Source organism: Ipomoea triloba, chromosome 7, assembly GCF_003576645.1.
Source record: "Ipomoea triloba cultivar NCNSP0323 chromosome 7, ASM357664v1".
Taxonomy (NCBI): domain Eukaryota; kingdom Viridiplantae; phylum Streptophyta; class Magnoliopsida; order Solanales; family Convolvulaceae; genus Ipomoea; species Ipomoea triloba.
Genome location: NC_044922.1, coordinates 12,112,023 through 12,133,087, shown reverse-complemented (window position 1 = coordinate 12,133,087; position 21,065 = coordinate 12,112,023). Strand labels below are relative to the sequence as shown.

The window sequence follows — 21,065 nt, the reverse complement described above, 5'->3', positions numbered from 1 at the left end:
TCTGAAAATGACTCAAATTCCAGAAAATATTTTCCAAAAGTCATTTTTCTGTTTTCCAAACGGATCCTAAGGAGAGAAGGAGCTTGGGAGAATTCTTATTAATATCATTCAGAACTCAGAAGTACATTTTCACATGAAACATATGAGCTTATATATAGGAAATCAACTTGACCCTTCAACACTCCAAAATGACACTTGACCCTTCATACATCTAGAAAATATAATAACTGGTATAATGACTACATATGAATGTATTATTCATAACACTCTCCCTTGGCCATTATTTTATCATATTCATGCCTCATTAAAAACCTTGTTAGGAAAATCCTGTGGGAAAAAAACCTAGTCAAAGGAAAAAAGTACATGATGTATTTCAAAACATCTGTTACATAATGTTGCCTCATTAAAACCTTAGGCTAAGAAAACCCAGTGGTAAAAACTTAGCCAAGGAAAAAAGAGTACAACTATAAATCAATCATGATCTTCAGGGCATAGTCTTTAGGATAACCAATCACAAACTTCTAGTGTATAAACTTTAGGATTTTGTAATTTCTCCATTTTGAGATTACTATATCATATTCAAGTCTCGTTAAAAACATCATTAGAAAAATCCAGTGGGAAAAACTTAATGAGGAAAAGAGTACATGATATATGTCAAATTATGTGTTGCATCGGTTGGCTCATTAAAAACCTTACGCTAAGAAAACTTAGTGGGAAAAAAAATTAGCTAAGGGAAAAAGAGTGCAACCATAATCCCAACATAAACTTTAGAGCATAATACTCATGATTCAAGTAAATGATACTCCCCTTAAGATATCATTCTTCAAATCCCTTATATAAAATATACCTCCAAAATGTAGAAAGTGATTTCGTGAACAAATATGTCCAATTGTCAATGCGGTGAATAATCCCGTGACTTTTTTTAGAGCTCATGTGCGTATAATATTGACATCATAATGTGTATTAACATTTTTCATAATATACACATTTATCATTGATTCAACACAATCTTTATTGCCCCTTTATAAGACAATAGGAGTAAAATATAGTGCAACCAATTTTGGGACTTGGCATAATGGGTATCAAATATTAATAGCCAGTACCCAAGTAACCCATTAAAACCATACAATGATTTTTCACATAAATGCCAAAATCTTTTATAACTCAAAGATACTAGAGGATATGTTAAAATGTTAAATACAATTCCAATATTTCATTGTAAGAGGAGCATTAAATGTTGCTAGCAATTTTATCGCGAATATAATATCAGGCTTGATGTGATTATGGAACTTCTGGTCCAAAAACGATACTCCAATGTCAATGAAATAATGGACTTTTGGTTCCAAAATATACTTATTATATTCTTTGAGTCTAAAATGGTTCGTTATCTACTTCAAGAGATTGAACAACCGTTAATGTGATAAGTAAATGATATTTATCCATATAAAAATGACAATTTATATTTAAATAAAGAGTTAATTCCAGCAATGGTCCTCCGACTATGTTGATTTTTTAAAATTAGTCCCCGACTTTTAATTTGGACAATATAGGTTCCTTAAATTTCAAATTCTTTCTGATGTTGGTCATTTCGTCAAATTTTTTTTAAGTTGAGGTCAAATGAAGGGGTAAAATTGTCGGTTCACCATGTTATGCCAAAGCTTTCGGACGAATTACTTTGTTGATTTATTAAATATATAAACTTTTAAACTAGTGATGTATAATTGTTAGTTTGACTATCTTGCAAAGTTGAATGTACTAGCACATGCACAACTTCTCTTTCATCGTTTCAGTATATGTCATATGGAAGGAAGCTCTTTTGTTGTGCTTTATAAACGCATTATAAAGATTTTGTATGAGTGACAAAATGACGACGTCTTTGACAATGTGATTGATATTTATAGTTTGGATAATAGTGTTAGGAAATATATTACGAAAATAATATTTCCAAAAAAAATAACAAGCACAAAATACGAAAGGAATTTCTGGACAAGGGTAAGCTTGAGTCGTGTTGATATGAATCTAGTCCAAGGTTCAAATAAAGATGGAGTATTGTCCTAAGATAGCTCCCAAAGTAAGGATAGAGATGGATCGAAATACCTTAGACCTCACAAGAAACCCTTAGTCTCGAATCCTCAAAGACTTAGAAGAATCTCATTGTAGCTTCAAGTACCTCGATGATGCAATCTTCAATCAACTAGAGTCGGATCTAGTTTCCTTCGATTCAAGAACGAGTCCACGAACATAAATCTAAGGTTGAAGAAAGGAAGATTGATTCGAGTCCACTAATCAATTTGCTAGTTGAGTCCACGACTAGCCACTAATTGAGTCCACAATTAGCTATAAGGTTTCTTACACAAGTGTAAAGAAAAACTTAAGAATTTTATTGAATGAAAGCCTTTCTAAACTGATATGATTGTGCCCTATTTATAGGTATAGGGACATCATTATAATCCTAAATACAATTGGAAAAAGAGTCCTAAACCTAATCTAAAAAGCAAGTAAATATAGTCCTATTTAGAAAGGGATTTAAGGAATCCTTTCTAAATACAAACTAGTGTTTTCTCTTTCATGCCAAACAATTTAAAATAATGATGACCAAAAATAATAGGGCTGATTTGGGCCTAATTTAATTCCCAAAATCAGCACTTAAAGAATTATAAAAAGCCTTGAGTTCTTCTTCATCTTTTGCAAATGGGCTTGACTTGGGTTTCCACCATCTTTGAACATAACCAATGAAGAGTTGCCTTAATTGTTTGGACTTGGGCCTTGTGATTGGCCCAATTGATACACTTAATGGATCTTCGTTATGTTGGGCCGCATCATCCTCCCCTTCTTGAAAATGATTCGACCTCGAATCTTATAAGCACTATCTTCGATCCCTGGTATCACTTGAAATGGGCCACTATAATTCTTCCCTCTATCAAATGAAATTATTCTTGGGCTTTCTTGTTTCTTCCACCAATGATGCTTTAAGGATGTAGTGATGGGCCTTGTGATGAGCACACTATGGACCCTTATTGGATTCCGTGTGTGCTGGTTCCTAACCTCTTCTTCAAAAGGATTCATCCTCGAATCCAAATCTTCAATGAAAGACAAATAAGCAAGATCACTTTCTGCTTTATCACGCTCATGCAACTTTCTCTTAGGATGCTTGACATGAGTTGCTCCAGTTAACTTTATCCTTCTTTTCTCTTGGTTACTATCCTTTTTAGTTACCAAGATAGGCTGCACTTTGACACCTTGGGCTGGTCCTTTCAATTGTATCACTGATTGTGGTCCATTTGTTTGGCTACAAACCGAGTTAGAGGATTGGAGTGGCGACTCCAATTCCATACGTGGTGGTTCCACTTTGATCTCTTTGATTTCTTCTTTCTTCAAGGCTGGTTTGAGAGCTTGCTTCAACCTCAGGTGGATTTCTTCTACTTGTTTTGGAAGGAGAGGCTGAAGCATATGCATAAATCCATTGTAGGTGACATTGCATGTGTAGTTGAGTTCATTATAGTAAAAATGTCTATCATGTTGCCAAGACCTTCCAAGCAAAACATGTGCAGTACGCATTGGCACAATATCACATAGAACCTCATCATAATACTTGCCAATACAAAAAGGAATAAAAGCTTGTTTAGTCACTCTCACATCCCCTGAATCAATAAGAATATATGGTTGTGGGTGATCGATAAGAGGTAACTTAAGGTAGTCCACCATGGCTGCACTAGCCAAATTCATACAACGATCTGAGTTGATAATGACAAGGCATCCCTTTCCATAAATGTTTCCCCTAGTATAGAGTTGCGGTTGCACTTGCTGATGGTGTTGCTCTAGATTAGTTATTCGAGTGCTTAACCCATCCATGGCAAAGGCTAGAGCATTTATTTTTTGGTCTAACGTCTGAGGTGGCTTTGGAACCTGTTCAACCATCTTACCAAATTGATGGCTCCTAGAACTAACCGGTAGAATTTATGATAACATAGTGGTTTGGAGGTGTGGGTTTTCGTTGATATTGGGTGGGAAAATTGGAAAACTATTGTGGGATAGTTTTTCAAGAAACTCAATAACAAATATCAAGATTAAAGAACACAATCAAGAATGCAAGAAAAAAAATTGGGTTTTTTTTTTTTTTTATGTATATAAGAAAGGATAAGTAAGATAGGAATGATGTTTTTTTTTTTTTTTTAACAAATCCTAGGAAACCTAGGGAACCAAATTTGTAATGATTATGAGATAAACCTAGGCTCTAATACCAAATTGATATGAACCTAGTCCAAGGTTCAAATAAAGATGGAGTATTGTCCTAAGATAGCTCCCAAAGTAAGGATAGAGATGGATCGAAATACCTTAGACCTCACAAGAAACCCTTAGTCTCGAATCCTCAAAGACTTAGAAGAATATCATTGTAGCTTCAAGTACCTCGATGATGCAATCTTCAATCAACTAGAGTCGGATCTAGTTTCCTTCGATTCAAGAACGAGTCCACGAACCTAAATCTAAGGTTGAAGAAAGGAAGATTGATTCGAGTCCACGAATCAATTTGCTAGTTGAGTCCACGACTAGCCACTAATTGAGTCCACAATTAGCTATAAGGTTTCTTACACAAGTAAAGAAAAACTTAAGAATTTTATTGAATGAAAGCCTTTCTAAACTGATATGATTGTGCCCTATTTATAGGTATAGGGACATGGGCCTTGGGTTTCCACCATCTTTGAACATAACCAATGAAGAGTTGCCTTAATTGTTTGGACTTGGGCCTTGTGATTGGCCCAATGGATACACTTAATGGATCTTCGTTATGTTGGGCCGCATCACGTGTACTTACTACACTATCCTTAAAACCTTATTTGCTACCTCCTACGGTGCTAGGAGCGTTATAGCCTAGGTTTCCCAGGATAAAACAAGCTCCGATTTCTAGTTTGAGCACTCAAACTTCGAAACCCAGCGAACAAGAACCAAGGTCTGAACATAGTATGCAAAGAAGAGAGTAGAAGCAGTTTTTTCGAGAGAGAAAAGGAGTATTTTTTCGTTCTGTATCAAACTGCTGCTCCTACCATCTACTTATATAGGAGTTGAGGATTAAATAGCATTTAATTAAGGCACTTAATCTGATCATAAACTCAGCATTGTAACCCCTGTAACGGTCGACCACTACCTGAGAATTGATTCAAATAATAAAAATTGGAATTAACCCGGTATTAATTCCGTAACAGATGAATCAAGACTTGAACGGTCACTACCCGAGGCGAGGAGTTACACCGAGGTGTTCAGATTACACGGATGGACTAGGATTCGGTCAATGATTCGGGCTACGGAAGGTCGAACCGTTACGCGAGTCTCCGAACCAGTCCTCACCGAGGATTAGATCACGCACGGAGGACGAGTCCTGGACGGGCCGAGGACTAAATCACGAGCCCTAGATGCCGAGGACTGGAGATCGCCGAATCCTTAGAGGCTTTGTGTTGGAAAAAAGTCTCGAAAAATTGGCATAAGTTAGCCCGCAAGGCCACCCAATTTTCCGAACGACATTCGTGCACACGAGTTCAAGCCTTTTCGAACTCATTTTAAGATTTGATTTGCACCCCCCCCCCCTGCGCGCGAGAGAGAGCCTCTATGCTATACAATTCACTAAGCCAATGTGGGACAAATTCCCTTTCCAAACCAATGTGGGACAAAGCCTTATTCTAAAGCTTTCCCACAATTTTTCTAACTCAAATGGGTCACCTTTGAGAACCAATTTCTCATTCACCCATTATCCGTTTTGTGCGTACAATATATCAATCTCTTCGTCTAACTACGAAGAACCCGATTCCACTTTGACCCGACCCAAACCGGAAGTGGACCCCACATTTATTTGTACCACAAAAAAGCCACTTAAATTGCCATTTTCATGCTATTTTCCAACAATCCCCCACATGAATGAAAATTGATTTTCGGGGTTGTTTTGAAATCGGAAACAACTGTGTTCACTGGTCGATCCCTGCATAGGATAGGTAGGTGTTACCCTTTGAACCTTCCCTCGTGAAGATACATTTACTCTACTGGCTGTGCGATAGAACGCGGTGTCTTTGAACCGACTGCCATTTGTGTAGACGATGACATATCTCACACAGGAACCTTCCAACCTTGTTCTGTTCTCATGAGTGTGCCCGTTTTGGTCATGGGTCACCGTTCCTGGTTCTGCAAGAGTTTCTAAAGAATTGAGCCCAGTTGAATTCTCCTTTGAAGCGACCCTCACTTCTCTCTCACATAGGTGATTCTTTTCCGAGTATCCCGCATACTCACACATGTCAACCGACATTCGAATCATTAAAGCATCAATGTGCTAACCTCGTGCGGGAGCCACTATTCTAACGAGGAGTGGTTGGGGGTCCGAGACCCCCACAGTGACACGCTACGTTCCATAATTTAGTTGTCCCATTGAACCTAGGTGCCAGCTAGGTTGGGTATCCACTATAGAACTTATACCAAGGGCTTCAGACCCATTCATCGTGTCAACTTCTCGGTCAACTCTCTACTTAACCCTTTGGTTAACGGATCCGATATGTTGTCTTTTGACTTTACGTAGTCAACCGAGACAACACCAGTTGAGAAAAGTTGTCTAATGGTGTTATGTCTACGACATATATGTCTAGACTTACCATTATACATGTGACTTCATACTCTCCCAAGTGTGGCTTGGCTATCGCAATGCACACATATTGGAGGTACAGGTCGTTCCCAATTAGGAATATCCTCTAGAAAGTGACGTAGCCATTCATCATCTTCACAACATTTGTCCAAGGCTATCAGCTCAGATTCCATCGTGGATCTAGCTATCACGGTTTCCTTAGAGGATTTCCATGCAACAGCTGCACCGGCTAGTGTAAACACGTAGCCACTCGTGGTCTTAGAGTCCTTAATATCAGATATCCAGTTAGCATCACTATACCCTTCAAGTACAGCAGGATATCCCGTATAGTGCAGTGCATAGTTACGAGTATCCCTTAGGTATCTCATAACCCTCACAATTGCCTTCCAGTGCATATCACCGGGGTTACTCGTATATCTACTGAGTTTACTAACCGCAAAGGCAATATCTAGCCTAGTACAGCTATTTATGTGCACCATCTTTCTAGAATCCCTCAAAAATAATTTCTATAGTATTTGTGAATAATTGTTATTTGACTCATGATTTTATCTAATATTTGTACGTGTTTAGAGCAATCTTCATCTTCTCCATCTACGGATGCTCCTGTAATTCGGGAAAACAAATGAAGATTATTGTGGGAAGGATCTCTCCATGGTATACAGATTGCAGTGTCTGTAAACGTATATTAAATTATTTTTTTAGTTAATGAATATAAGCAAATCTTTCAAAATATCAATATTTTCATTAATTAAAATATTTTAATTATTATACTAATTAAGGAATTAAATAATTAATTATAATTAAGCTAATAATGAAATTAAAGAATTAAGTAATATAAGGAAATAATTCTAATTAAGTTAATAATCGAAAATAAAAATTAAATAATTGAAAGTAATTATAGAGTATTTAAATGGTAATAAAATTATCTTTATAATTAAAAAATATTTTTTTAGTTAATGAATATAAGAAAAATTTCAAAATATTAATATTTGCACTAAATAAAATATTTTCAAATTTCAAAATATTAATATTTGCACTAAATAAAATATTTTCAAAATAATCATTATAAATATTTGCACTAAATAAAATATTTTCAAAATAATCATTATAATGATAATTAATACTATATAAAATATTTAATAAAGAGTATTTAAATTGTAATAAAATTGCCTTATATTAAAAAATCATATACAATGGAAACGTAACTATGTTTAAAATCTTTATTCCTTATTCCTGATTTACTTTCTAATGATTAACCTTTAGAGCAATCTTCATCTTCTCCATCTACGGATGCTCCTGTAATTCGGGAAAACAAATGAAGACTATTGCAGGAAGGATATCTCCTTGCCTCCTTGGTATACAGATTGTAGTTTTGCAAACGTATATTAAATCATTTTTTACTTAATGAATATAAGCAAATGTTTCAAAATATCAATATTTGTAATAATTAAAATATTTTAATTATTATACTAATTAAAGAATTAATTATAATTAAGCTAATAATGAAATTAAGGAATTAAGTAATATAAGGAAATAATTCTAATCTATACTATATATAAAAACAATGTCCTCCTCCCAAATTTTTCCGCCCAAACTTAGTGGCATTTTAGTAAAATCATTTATTTTATTCATTTATTATTTTATTAATTATCCATATATATTTATTCATAAAATCAGTCAATTGTTAATTATCCATATATATTTATTCATAAAATAAGTCAATAGCTAAGAACGTACCAATTTCATTCACCTATAATATTATTATGGTAATATGGTAATATTCTTAATATTAATTGGTGATATATTCGTAATATATGTAATAACATAACATTTGCTATTTAAATAGAGCATTATGCTTGACAAAATAATTAAATATTTTATTGGTCAAATAAATAATAAAGCTTATTTGGTTGGAAAATGTAAAATTGAAATTAACTAATGTATATTAATTGGTAATATTGTTTCTGTAACACCCCAATTTTCACATCTTGGATTTATTACAAAATCCTTAAAATATAATACATTGCGGAAGCGTCTAACCAGCAGAAAACTGGGTGTTACCGCCACGCTTAGGTATCTTTCCTATACCCAAACGCTAAGGCTAAACTTACAACCTCAAATAACCATATCAATACCCAGATATGTACATATGGAAATAATCCCTCAGGGTGTCTATTCTAGGATAGAGTAGTCTTCAACCTCGACTTCCATCCTATTCAGAGCTCATCGGGCCACAGAGGCCCACGCTAGACTGCATCTGATAAAGTACACAATGAAGTGTAGTTAGCGCGACGGCTAAGTAAGGATATCCATGATCACTCGAAAATAAACAAAGGTTTTCAAAATAATTATTCAACAAGAACAAGGTAAGATAACATTACCCAACAATCGCAATCAACCTGCAACATTTTTAACAACAAGTAATTTCACTTCATTTCAGTAAATCGAGCAAATAACTCAGTCATTAATTCACCCGATGGTTAGCTCTCACACATCACCCATGGTACACAATTCTCGCCTTACTCATAAGTGGGGTACAAAACACATCCACTATTAGATCTCGGTGGGGTACACAACACATCCACCTTCCAACTCTCACGTGGGGTACAAAACACATCCACGTTAACTCACGGTGGGGTACGAAACACATCCACCTTTAATTCACGAGTGGGGTACGAAACACATCCACTATTAGATCTCGGTGGGGTACACAACACATCCACCTTTCCAACTCTCACGTGGGGTACGAAACACATCCACGTTAACTCACGGTGGGGTACGAAACACATCCACCTTTAATTCACGAGTGGGGTACGAAACACATCCACTATTAGATCTCGGTGGGGTACACAACACATCCACCTTCCAACTCTCACGTGGGGTACAAAACACATCCACGTTTAACTCACGGTGGGGTACGAAACACATCCACCTTTAAGTCACACGACTCCATAGCCAAAACTCACTCAAGTATATTTTTCCAACCCGCATACTTAGGTTAGTATTAGTCACATCACAGAAATCCAAGCATAGGAGTCATAATAATTTTCAAGTACAAATACTCTTCCAAATTAGTAGGATACCAAAATAATAATTTAATTTCCAAAAATATTCACCCGGATGCCCGTAGGCTTTCAAAATGTCACAACACTCAAGGTTAAAAACATCGGGGAAAAACCGGGTCGAAAACAAGTCGAAACGAGTCCGCGTCGCGCGGACTCGCGGTTGGCCGCGCCAGCGGACGCCCGGCGGACGCACGTCCGGACCGCGTCCGCTGGTTCGGCGTGCTGTGCCGAAGGCTGGGCGCCTACGGACGCGCAGCGGACGCGCGCGTCCGTGGGGCGTCCAGCCCCTCTACGGGAGATTTCTACTGGCGACACCCGAAAGATCGGGCCGTTAAAAATAGTTCCCGGACTCTTTTTCACTTGAAATTTTTATGGTAGAACCCTAACTCATAGTACTTGATGTCCATAAAAAGTTTTGGTCAAAAAGGTCCACGAATTAACACAGAAAATTACCTTTTTGCCCCTGGTCCGAAATATTTTTCTCACTGGACCAGTGTTGGGAAAATGAGCAAAAACCATACTTACACTACTCCGATCATTATGAAATTTTATATGTAGGTTCTACACTCGTTGGTCTAAATGTCTACAGAATTTGGAGTCAAAATACCTCACCAATTTTTCCTAATAATTTTCGAAAGGTCACTGCTGGAAACTAGTTTGGTTTTTACCCAATAATTTCACAAATATAAATTTATATGGGCATAAATACAACCTATACATGCATAAAATAGCTATAACATGTATATTAGAATTTACCAAAAATCAAAGTAAGGATTTTTGAAGCCAATTTATAGATCCATAACATAACACATAGTTATCACGTAAAAATTCCTAACCATATAATTTCCTAGCAATTGTCTATATCCAAGTGATTGAGCCAACTTAAGGGATTCCTTACCTCAATAGAAGCTTTTAAACCAAAGTAGTTGCTAGCTCCTTTCTTGAATTCAAAGACCTTAAGAATATTATCACAATAACAATATTTTCATGCACTAAACATCAACACATGAATTCTAGAGATGATTTAATCCAACAAGGTTCAAGATCTTAACTACACTTGTACACTTGGGTTGGAAAAGCTTGGGAGCTCTTAGATCACAAAGGAGGACTAAATCTATTTTTTTTTCTTCTTCCTAAGGGTGTAGCCGAAATGAGAGAGGGAGAGAGATGATCTTGGTGTGATTTTGTTCTTGATCTACAAGTAACAAGTGCAACCTCATTAATGCTTCATTAATTGCCCAATCTAGGCTTAGATTCACTTGCCACATGTCAACACCCCATGGAGTCCTTACAAGATCTCAAATCTAATTTGCCAGTTTATGCTTAAATCAGATGAATGTTCGGAGGATTATAACTTAATTCGGGAAAATTCTAATACCAAAATTATCGTAAAAATATTCCCGTCACAAATCACCAATTTTGGGAATTTTCGGTGTCCCGCTAAATTTAGGTACAGAGTCCGTAACAATTTATCCCTTACAGTCCCTTTAAAATTTTTCTTGAACTAACTAGAAATTCAGGCTTAATCGTATCACACTTAATAATCTAATTCCTGGAAAATTCGAACCGAATCCATATCCTTAAAATTTTCTCGGTTCGTGACCGGTACGTAGTTCGCAGCTTATCGATAACTAATCCTTAAGAGAAAAATTATTTCGAGCACCGAACAGTCTTCTCTTAAACGTCATAGCCCAAAAAAAAATTACATCGCTATTCTCGAATCTTAACTTTGTCGGAAAAAACCGAGGGGTTACAGTTTCTATATTCACGTATCAATACTATTAATAAAAGTAAAATCCCCCCTTCAACTTTCCCGCACAAACTAATATTTTTAATTAATTGGTAAAAAAAAGTAATAAAGTTTAATTGGTAACAAAATTGTATTTACCAAATTCTAATAATAATTAAACCATTATAATTGTGAAAATAATGGAAACAAATTCTTTGTAATAAATAAGAAAATTCTTTTTAAATTATGAGTAATTTTATAAGAAAAATAATTTACTAATTATTATTTACACAAATAATTATAATTCGAATACTTATCTATACTTCTATATCTATACTACTATTGATAAAAATAAAATCATCCTTTATGAAATTCTCGTCTAAACAATAGTAAAGAAAAAATGGAAAAGAAACCTGATTTTACTGATTGATTGAAAATATAAAAAGATCCTCATGAAAAAGGAAAAGGAAATTAGGCAAATTGAAAAAGTAAAAAGATGTTACTAATTGACTAAAAATTATTTAAAAACTTTTTTAAAAAAATTAATTACACTTTCCTTTTGAAAACTTTAAATTATTTAAACTTTAAAAAAAAATTAAACATGGGTTGTTAGGTTTTTTATAATAATTACAATTAATCATTCAAATATGAAGGAGGAAGAAAAACTAAATGTGATATGGTGAAAATGAATATACTTAAGGTATAAAAGTATAATTGCACATATATTAGTCTAATTGACTAATTATAATTGTCTAATAATTATTATGGTAATTAAGCTAAACATTAGTCGTTGAATTTATTATTATAATAATTATAATTAAATTATTTCTCATTTTTCTCATATTTATTTTAGTAATAGTATAGTTGCATAAGTCACATTGCATATCAATATTTTTAAGATAATTGTAGACAAACAAATCATATATTATTCAATTAATTGAGTAATACTTTTGCACTAATCTTATAATCAAATAAATGTACACGTTCAATATTGGAATTTTCTATAATTTCATATGTATTTTTATTATCTAAATATATAATAAAAAATTTATCCATGCATCGCACAGCTAATTAGACAATTATTGGTCTAATTCAAGCAAAGAAAAACATCAGAAAACATAATCGATCCAACCAATTTCATCAATTGCGCTATATAATATTCGATTTTATAATTATATAATTGTATATCGATCTAAATATTTTTAAAATATTATAACAAATCCATTTCGTGCAACGCACGGGCAAAAATACTAGTAATCATATATAATACTTTCCTCCAATATTCTTTTTCTTTATTTCAAAAGTTGTTCTTGAGCCACTTTATCAATTGCCTCATGTTTTTGTAATCTAAGACGGAACTCCATCCAAGTTGTCATATTAGTCATATGATTTACACTCGTTTCATTCTCTTTAAGTCTAACACCAAGATGTGTCCAGTCCCTAAAACCTTCATTGACCAAAAACACCTTTTCTTATACCTTTTTTAAAAATCTTGCAACAGAAACAAAACACTTTGTCAAGTTCTTTTGAATATACAAGCCAATCTCGATCACACTTCTCTACATTTGGCAAATATCTTGTGTAAAATGTTGACGAAAATCTTCTAGAGAATTTATCTTTAGGACCTTAATTTATTTATTGATAAATCTCTTTTAGGACCATCTTTCACAAAATTATCTATTAATTTAGAATCAAGGGTATCTCAATTTCTTGGATCATATCTAAAAACATAATAAATGTGAATGAAGGTTATACCCCTCATTTATGTCCGTTTTTTTTGTTAAGTTTTTTTTTGTACATTATGCTATAAAAGTTGTACTACATAATATTTTAGACAAATATACTCCTACCGTTATAACTTCCGCTATCATTTCCACTATTGTTACTATGCACATGTATCCACCATATATTTTCTTATCTTCTTCAATAATAATAATAATAATATATACACATTAAATATTAGAGTTGTATGTTAGTTATTTTTTAAAATATAAATATCCAATTTATAAAAATATTTTACATTATTATTATTATTATTATTATTATTATTTAATATATTAAAATTTAAATAAATTTAAAATTTTAATATAAAATACTAATATTGGGCACCTATTTTAAGAAAAACTAGTATGTCAAATAAAAGCGAATTATTTGGTTTATTATTGTGACCAACATCATCTAAACAACTATCAACATTCTTATTATTTTCATTATCACAATGATACATATCATCGTTGTGCACACTATCATTTAAATTTTTTTCAATCTCGCAATCATCTTGATATTCTAAATGAATAGTAGCATCTAACAAATTTTTCTGGGCATCATCTTTTTCACATCTATTTGAGTTTCTTTTATAATGAATTTTACAAGATCAACTCTCTTTTGAGATTGAGTTAGTTGCTCAATTCTTCTTTTATTCTTATGCTTCTCAAACCAAGCTGAATATTTTCTAGACGACATAATTATAAAATCCTAAGAACAAATAAGAATTTACTTATAAACTCCATGAATAAATAATTAATCAAGAAACAAATTCTTGAATATATTATTCTAAAATAAGAATTATTAAGTCATGTAAATAAAACAATAAATAAAAATTGTGAAATATTTAATAATTTTAATTACCTGTTAAGAGAATTGTAGAACTGAGTAATCAAGAAGAATTGAAGAATTCTGAGTGCGTATACGGTCTATCGTCGACTGCGTCATTTTCGTATTTACTTTCGTGCTACTGCTTTAATTTCGTCGTATGCTGATAATGTTTGCATCAATTTAAAAATTGCCTAATACCTAACTAGGCTAGTTGTGAGTTGTGATATTTGTGTACATATAAGCTTAGCAATTTGAATTTGGTAAGGAAAGGATCGGATTTAAATAGCCAATTAGCCGCCTGCCGCCATAGGGTTGCCTTCTTCCCGATTGTGTAAATGCGTAATGCATACTACCTCCGCCCTCCAGCCTGTATTCCTTTATATGACTATATACATAATTTTTTTTTGTAATATGGGCCCCCAAAATTTGGGGGCCTTGTGCAACGGCCTTGAGCAGACATGCCTAGGGCTGGGCCTGGGCGTCATTTCTGTTTCATGCGAACCCCTTCGCCGCCGTTCTTCCTCCTCCGTCGCCATCTTTTTCATCCAAGCTCGCTTGTTGCTGCATAAGCACCATTATTGGCTTCTTGCATGAACCGAGATGAAGAATTAATGGAGACTAAAGCGGAATAGTTATCGTGTTCGGGTTGAAACGGATAAGTGGTGTTGGAAGAGAAGAGGGAGTTGAGGAGAGAAATGTTCATTTGCTAGGCGTAGTGCGTGTCGTACTGGAGAAACGTATGTATCACCCATCAGCCCTATTGTTCTTCTTGGCGGGTCTTGGTTGGTAAAGTCGCGTGTGGTACTGGGGAACCTTTTGTTGCATTCAAAGTACCATTTTACCCTTTCATACATTCTACTTGATAACGTTTTCTTTGGATTATTTAGGATTTTAGTTATTTATAGAGTAAAATCTTTTTCTGGTCTTAGATGTATTGTGCATTTGACACACTTAGTCCAAATTTATTTATTTGACTACATTTTACCTTGATTATGTTAAAGGTAGACAATTTTAGTCCAAACTCCAAAGTTAATATTACCGTTTGTGAGCCGTGTATTTGAGGTGCATTTCCATCCTTTCAAGTCCACTACTTAATTAGCCGTGTCTTACTAATTTCGAGAACCCACTTCCTAATCACCTCAAATTACACAACTTTAGCTCCGAATCCATAGGAGGCAGTGTTGGGTATCGTTGATGAGATTTCGGGTCTCACGCTGCTGGAAGTCTCCGATTTGACGGAGATGCTGAGGAAGAAAATGGGGGTTGAGGAGATGCCGCTGATGACGATGATGATGCTCGGAATGGGTTTTAGTCCCGGAGGGTTGAAGGGCAAGGGAGGCGCCAGAGCTGGGGCCAAGGCGGAGAAGACAGTGTTCGATTTGAAGCTGTAGGGCGGGTTCGATTCTGTGGCGAAGATCAAGATTATCAAGGAGGTGAGATCTTTCACTGACCTTGGATTGAAAGAAGCCAAAGAATTGGTGGAGAAGGCTCCGGCAGTTTTGAAGAAGGGGGTTAGTAAAGTGGAGGCTGAGAAGATCATCGAGAAAATGAAGGGGGTCAGTGCAAAAATCACCATGGAGTGAGCTAGGTAATTATTCACTCTTATAATTCATTGAATGCCATAAACTAGGTTGACTCAAATATATTGTTTTGTTTGAAAAGCTTTCATCTTGTGCTTTAAGGTAATTGTCACAAAGCTTAACTGAAGCATTCTTTAGGATTTGCCATGAAAAGTTGTTTTGATAAAGAAAATATTGTTGTAATGGATGGATAGGACATGCCTGTTTTTCTCCCTAAAGTGTGCATTTGAGGAATGTAAAAATAAGATGCATATTGCAAGATTAGTGAGCTTGAACATTAGATATTTTTGTTTGGAAAGTGGTCATATTTTGTTTTAAAGGTAATACTCACAAAGCTTAACTTTCAAACACTAAACGGGCTTTAGGATGATGGATCATGGTTTGTTGTTTACGTTAAGGAAATATTTCGTGTGATGGATGCATTACCCACCGAATGTTCTGTTAAATTTGAGGGATGTAAAATTAGGATACATGTCACTACTTTAGTGAGCTAGCTTGAACGATTTGTGATCTTTTGAGTTTTGATTTAAGGTAAATACTCACAAAACTTAGCTGAAGCATGCTGTAGGATGGGTCACCATGATATATTGATATTTTATATTATCCTTGGTTGTTATCCAATGAGGTTGACTCTGTAAGTTGTATATATTTCAATGTCAATGTTTTGTAAACATTTTATTTTAAATCGCACTGGTTAGGTTGATAAGCAAGCACAATCTGCCAAAGGTAGTGTAGAAATATGGGAAAGAAATATGCTGAAAAAATTGTCTCGTATGTTTTTTTTCTCAAGGCCATATTTAACATGATTTAGCAATGCTGCATTTTTTTTATATATACTATACAAGATATTTACAACTGCACGCAATCTCTATACAGTCCCTTGCACGAGTGAGATCAGTGCTGATTAAGTCCTGGACTTGAAAGGATAGAAATGCCCCTCAAATACACGGCTGACAAACGGTAAGACTAACTTTGGACTAAAATTGTCCACCTTTAACAAAGTCAAGGTAAAATGTGGTCAAATTAATAAATCCAGACTAAATGTGTCCAATGCACAATAAGTCTAGGACCAAAAAAGGATTTTACTCTTATTTATATTAGAAATTGGGGGATTGACTTAAAAAGAAGGTCCACATTAACTAATAACTAGTGTCATGTCATCATGGTAACTGGGAAATTTGTAAAAAATGTTAGGCGAAAAAAAATAATGGTAAATAAATCAAAATATATGTTATGAAATATCATGGTGCAGCATGAACAATTCGGTATAGTTCATGGTACGAGATAATACTTTAGTACTAGTCATTATATTAACATTAACATTATCATAAATCATACGGAGTAATAGATATGTAAAACATACATTGGAAAAACAACGGTTCCAAAATATAAAGCACTAATGTTGATAACGTGTTATGAAATATGAAATAATAGAAAGAGAGCAACTAAAGAAGAGAGTAAAATTAGTGAGGAAGATTATTTTATTCGAAGAGATATGTGCCTTTATATAGACCACAAAAAGGGACGAGAGAAACTTACAATGTTAACTCCTTAGAGGAAGAATAAATCACAATAAATAGATATTTATAATATAACAATTTATAACAGCAGATAATTATTAATAATAAAAATTAAAGTGCATGCAGTTGATGCACTCGTTGATCCTGATTAATTGACAACTGTTTGTTTACACAATATTATTAAGAAAATGGAATTAATTAATGATATTCAAAGAATGATGCTATCCTTGATGCACTCACTTATCCTGATTTCTGTTGCATTCTTTTCATCTGTAGACATAACTTCACAGCATTCTCTTCCGCTCCCAACCTGATAATGGAAATTATAATTATTTGAGTCTATATATATTGATCGGATATAAGACATACAATTTATAGTATATATAATTTATAGTATTCATACTAATAAAAAATAATCTTATATGCACAACACTTTATAGCTTTTTAAAAGTGTGGAACAAAACTTCTAATCTTTTCCTTTCAGGGACTGCAGTACCGTTCAACACAATTAAGAAAATACTCGCCGAAGATATTTCAATCGCTAATACAAGTATTACTTTCGCTGCTACTAGGCTAGGACAGGCTGGCCCTTGCCTAGGACCCATGTTGGGTACACCTTCTATATATATATAATCAAGGACAAAGTAGTTTAGTTGGTAGGTCACATAATTGTTATTTTAAAAATCAAATGATAAGACCTATTTTTATTCATTAGAATATATTTAGAAAAGATTGCACTTTTCGTTTTTAAGTTATAGAGTAATTGTAGAATTCGTTTATAAGTGTTGATCATACTCACTTTTCTTCACTAAATTATCATTGATGTTACAATTTTCGTCCTTTTACTAATAAACATTAGAGACGAAATTTACAATTTTAATATATTTTAGAAATGAAAAGTGAGCACAGACAAAAAGTGCAACGCCAATAATAACTTAGTAATGAAAAATAAGAATAATCAACACTTAGTAACGAATTCTACAATTACTGTATAATTTAGGGACGAAAAGTGCAATTATCCCTGTAGCAATAAAGTCAAGAATTAAAGTTAAGCAATGGAGGCAGCCTTACTCACCCAGTCCAGTTCCCATAAAGGCGAAACAACACGAATCTCAGGCACATGACTCGCAGAATGGGTGCCGTTAAGGGAGCAAGCCGGCAAGCCGCGCTTCTTCTTCTGGGTATACCTGGTTATGAAGCTGTAGTCCCGATTCTCCACGGAGTCAAAGAAGAAGACGTGGGGAGCCTCACAGGGATTGTTGGAGGGGATTCTGGTGTTGAAGACGAAGAAGGGCGTGGCAGATTTGCTCCAAGGAGTGAAGGTCTGCAGTGGCTTCCGCAGCAGGCTTTGGGGGAGGATGGCTTCGTAGAGATGAACAGAGTAGCCCCAGGATACAGAGAAAGTCCAATTCTTTTGCCTGTGATAGCATATGCTTTGCTGCAGTAGCCTGGATTGGTCTGCTTTTGCTGCCTTCATCAGATGGTTTAGTCCCTCGTAGCGGTCCATGGTGGGGAATATTGGGTCCACGAAATCCAGGTGGTGGAGGGTGACCAGAGGAGACTGTGGATGCGCTGACAGAAAGCCTGAGATGTCACTATGCAGATCTATCTGTATACATATGTGTATACAATTAATAAGTTTATAGTCATGAAATCTTAGACTTAGAGATATATATATATATATATATATTTTTAATGTTACTGACTCTATTACATTGTAGTATCTGTATATTTTTGATCTCATAATCTCAGAGTCACTGCATGTCATCTAAACACAAGATGCTTGACAGACTTAGAGATGACTTAAAATCTCAATAAATTAATGTTTATATTTTTTTCAAAACATTAATAATTTATAAGATTACCTGATGAAATCCCTTTTCTTGAGTGAGAGAAACTCCCAAGTCAGCCACACAAGACTGCAAAATATGGTCACTTCCATAGAGAGTGGGATACCTTTGGAGACAAATATCCATATTCTTCACAACCGCCTCCGCAAGAGGGTAACTGAGAGCAAATCCGCCGCCGCCAAACGCCATGCCAAACGAGTAAAGCCAATTGGAAGTGTGGCACTCGGAGTTCATCCCCACGTACAAGTAGCCGCCGTGATCATACTTCCCCAAAACCCTCACCAAATTCTCCACAAAGAACACCGTGTCGTCGTCGCACAGAACGAACCACCGCGCCCCCTCCTTCCCCTCCCTGAACGCCTCCACCACCGCACGCGACATCCTGATCGCGTGCTTCAGTGGGTGCTTGTCGTACGCTCTGTACCTCGACGTGTCCTCCGACACCCTGAACGGCGGCGAAGACGCCGCCCACCGTCCCCGCCCCGGGGGCCCGTCCAAGAACACGTACCCGCGCGTTGTGTTCGGCCTCCACCATGACTCCGCGTACCATTTCTTGCTCTTCCATGTTTTCACGGAGCTCGTTATTCCGAACACTACGTGGCTGAGGTTCGTGGCGGCGGGGCGATTAAGGTTGTCGGGTTCCGCGTGACGCCTGTGGGTCAAGTAACTGTTGAAGATCGTGGAAGAGTAACAGCACGGATGAATCGGGAGTAAAATGTAGATAACGTATACGATTATTCCAGAAATCGCCAGCAACTTAAAGATTTTTCCGGTCAGGACTTTGGAGGATAACGGCGTGATCTTTTGGAGCTGCGGCGGCGCTGTCGTCCAACCCATGATAAGCGGCGGCGCAGTAAATTTAATTTTTGCAGCAACTATAGAATTTGATCTGTCGTCTCAGTAGTTTTTGATCGATTATTTCTTATGAAGAAGCTAAGAGCAATAAACAGATCAAAGTTCTGGCAATCATGTGTTTATTACTATGTTGTTTTGGACGTGATGGAAGTATGTATCATGCATGGAAATATATGATTTTCTCGTGATGACACATTATATATATGTAACATTTCTCACATTTTCCTCCCAACTGTAATCACACCATCCATGTATACATTATTCCATCATCACACTACATATAATTATCAATCTGATCTTTACATACATGTGACGCTTTTATTCCATCTGTTATTTCTTTAATTGTAGCATTGCTGGTAAAGTAATATGATAGACTATGTGTATGTGGTGTTGAAGTTGTGATTAATTAATTTATTTTTTTGGGTGATGAGAAATATCCACGGTTACTATCCCAGGGTGTTTATTAAGTAAAGGCGGTGGGGTGACTCTAGTTAATAAATGACCACAAGGGGTAAATCAATTTATATATGTTGTTTATAGCTGGCCGGTTCAAATTAATAAAGCCAATAGGATGGTTTTATTAGGAGTCAAACTTGAAATCCCGTGATAGTATGGAATACAATATACTACCTCTTCTCAATTTTGGTTGTCTAATTCGTTTAACGAGACTTGACTGAAATTATTTTTAATCTAATTTTTTATAATATTAAGTTTAGCATTAATATATAAAATTTATATATTTAGAAACTACATTAAAAGTACTATTAAACACAAAAAATTAAATTTAAAAATAAAAAAAAAATTACTAAAGAAAATAAGCAATAAAGAAAGATTTGATTTGACCAATGAATAGTAAATAGGACAGGTGAAATGAGACAGAGTGAGTAATAATTTGAGCGTTATATAGGGACGTTTGGTTTATGAGTTTAGAGGTAAGGAAGTACATATATGGAGTACAACATATAAAAGCTACGGAGTATAATGTTATTAGGGCATCACCAATAGTAGTTTTTGCTAGAAAGGTTTTTGAGAAAGGAAGCTTAGAGGGGGAGAGAGGGTGAGAAGAGAGAGAGAGAGAGAGAGAGAGAAACCTCTCCCGGTAAGAACCTTGGTTTTTATCATATTGTGGGACCCACCAAAATTTAGGAATTTTGTGCTCGCACAAAGCTAGAGCCCAACACTATTTTTTTTTTAAAAAAATTAATTATTATTTTTTCCCTTCTTCTCTTTCCCTTATCTCTCTCATAATTGG

The 21,065-nt window shown here is 35.0% G+C and overlaps 2 protein-coding genes and 1 pseudogene across 2 annotated transcripts; 1 reads left to right on the top strand and 2 right to left on the bottom strand.

Annotated features, from left to right (window-relative positions):
* Nucleotides 1-6,645: 6,645 nt before the first annotated feature.
* LOC116024133 (secreted RxLR effector protein 161-like) lies at nt 6,646-7,098 on the bottom strand. Its single transcript, XM_031265034.1, has one exon. The coding sequence runs from the start codon at nt 7,096-7,098 to the stop codon at nt 6,646-6,648; it is 453 nt and encodes a 150-aa protein (XP_031120894.1).
* A 7,245-nt stretch (nt 7,099-14,343) lies between these two features.
* Nucleotides 14,344-18,951, top strand: LOC116024132 (annotated as a pseudogene).
* Nucleotides 18,157-19,795, bottom strand: LOC116024131. Its single transcript, XM_031265033.1, has 2 exons — nt 18,974-19,795; nt 18,157-18,717 (listed from the first exon to the last, which is right to left on the bottom strand). Exons 1-2 carry the CDS (start codon nt 19,793-19,795, stop codon nt 18,157-18,159), a joined length of 1,383 nt encoding a protein of 460 aa, XP_031120893.1.
* Nucleotides 19,796-21,065: the final 1,270 nt, after the last annotated feature.

What these genes read in the sequence shown, in the direction of transcription:
- LOC116024133 (XM_031265034.1), bottom strand. Translation starts at nt 7,098, where the DNA reads ATGGTGCACATAAATAGCTGTACTAGGCTAGATATTGCCTTTGCGGTT.
- LOC116024131 (XM_031265033.1), bottom strand. Translation starts at nt 19,795, where the DNA reads ATGGGTTGGACGACAGCGCCGCCGCAGCTCCAAAAGATCACGCCGTTA. An exon ending in AAGAAAAGGGATTTCATCAG is followed by an intron (nt 18,718 to 18,973) that starts GTAATCTTATAA and finishes ATATGTATACAG; the next exon opens with ATAGATCTGCATAGTGACAT.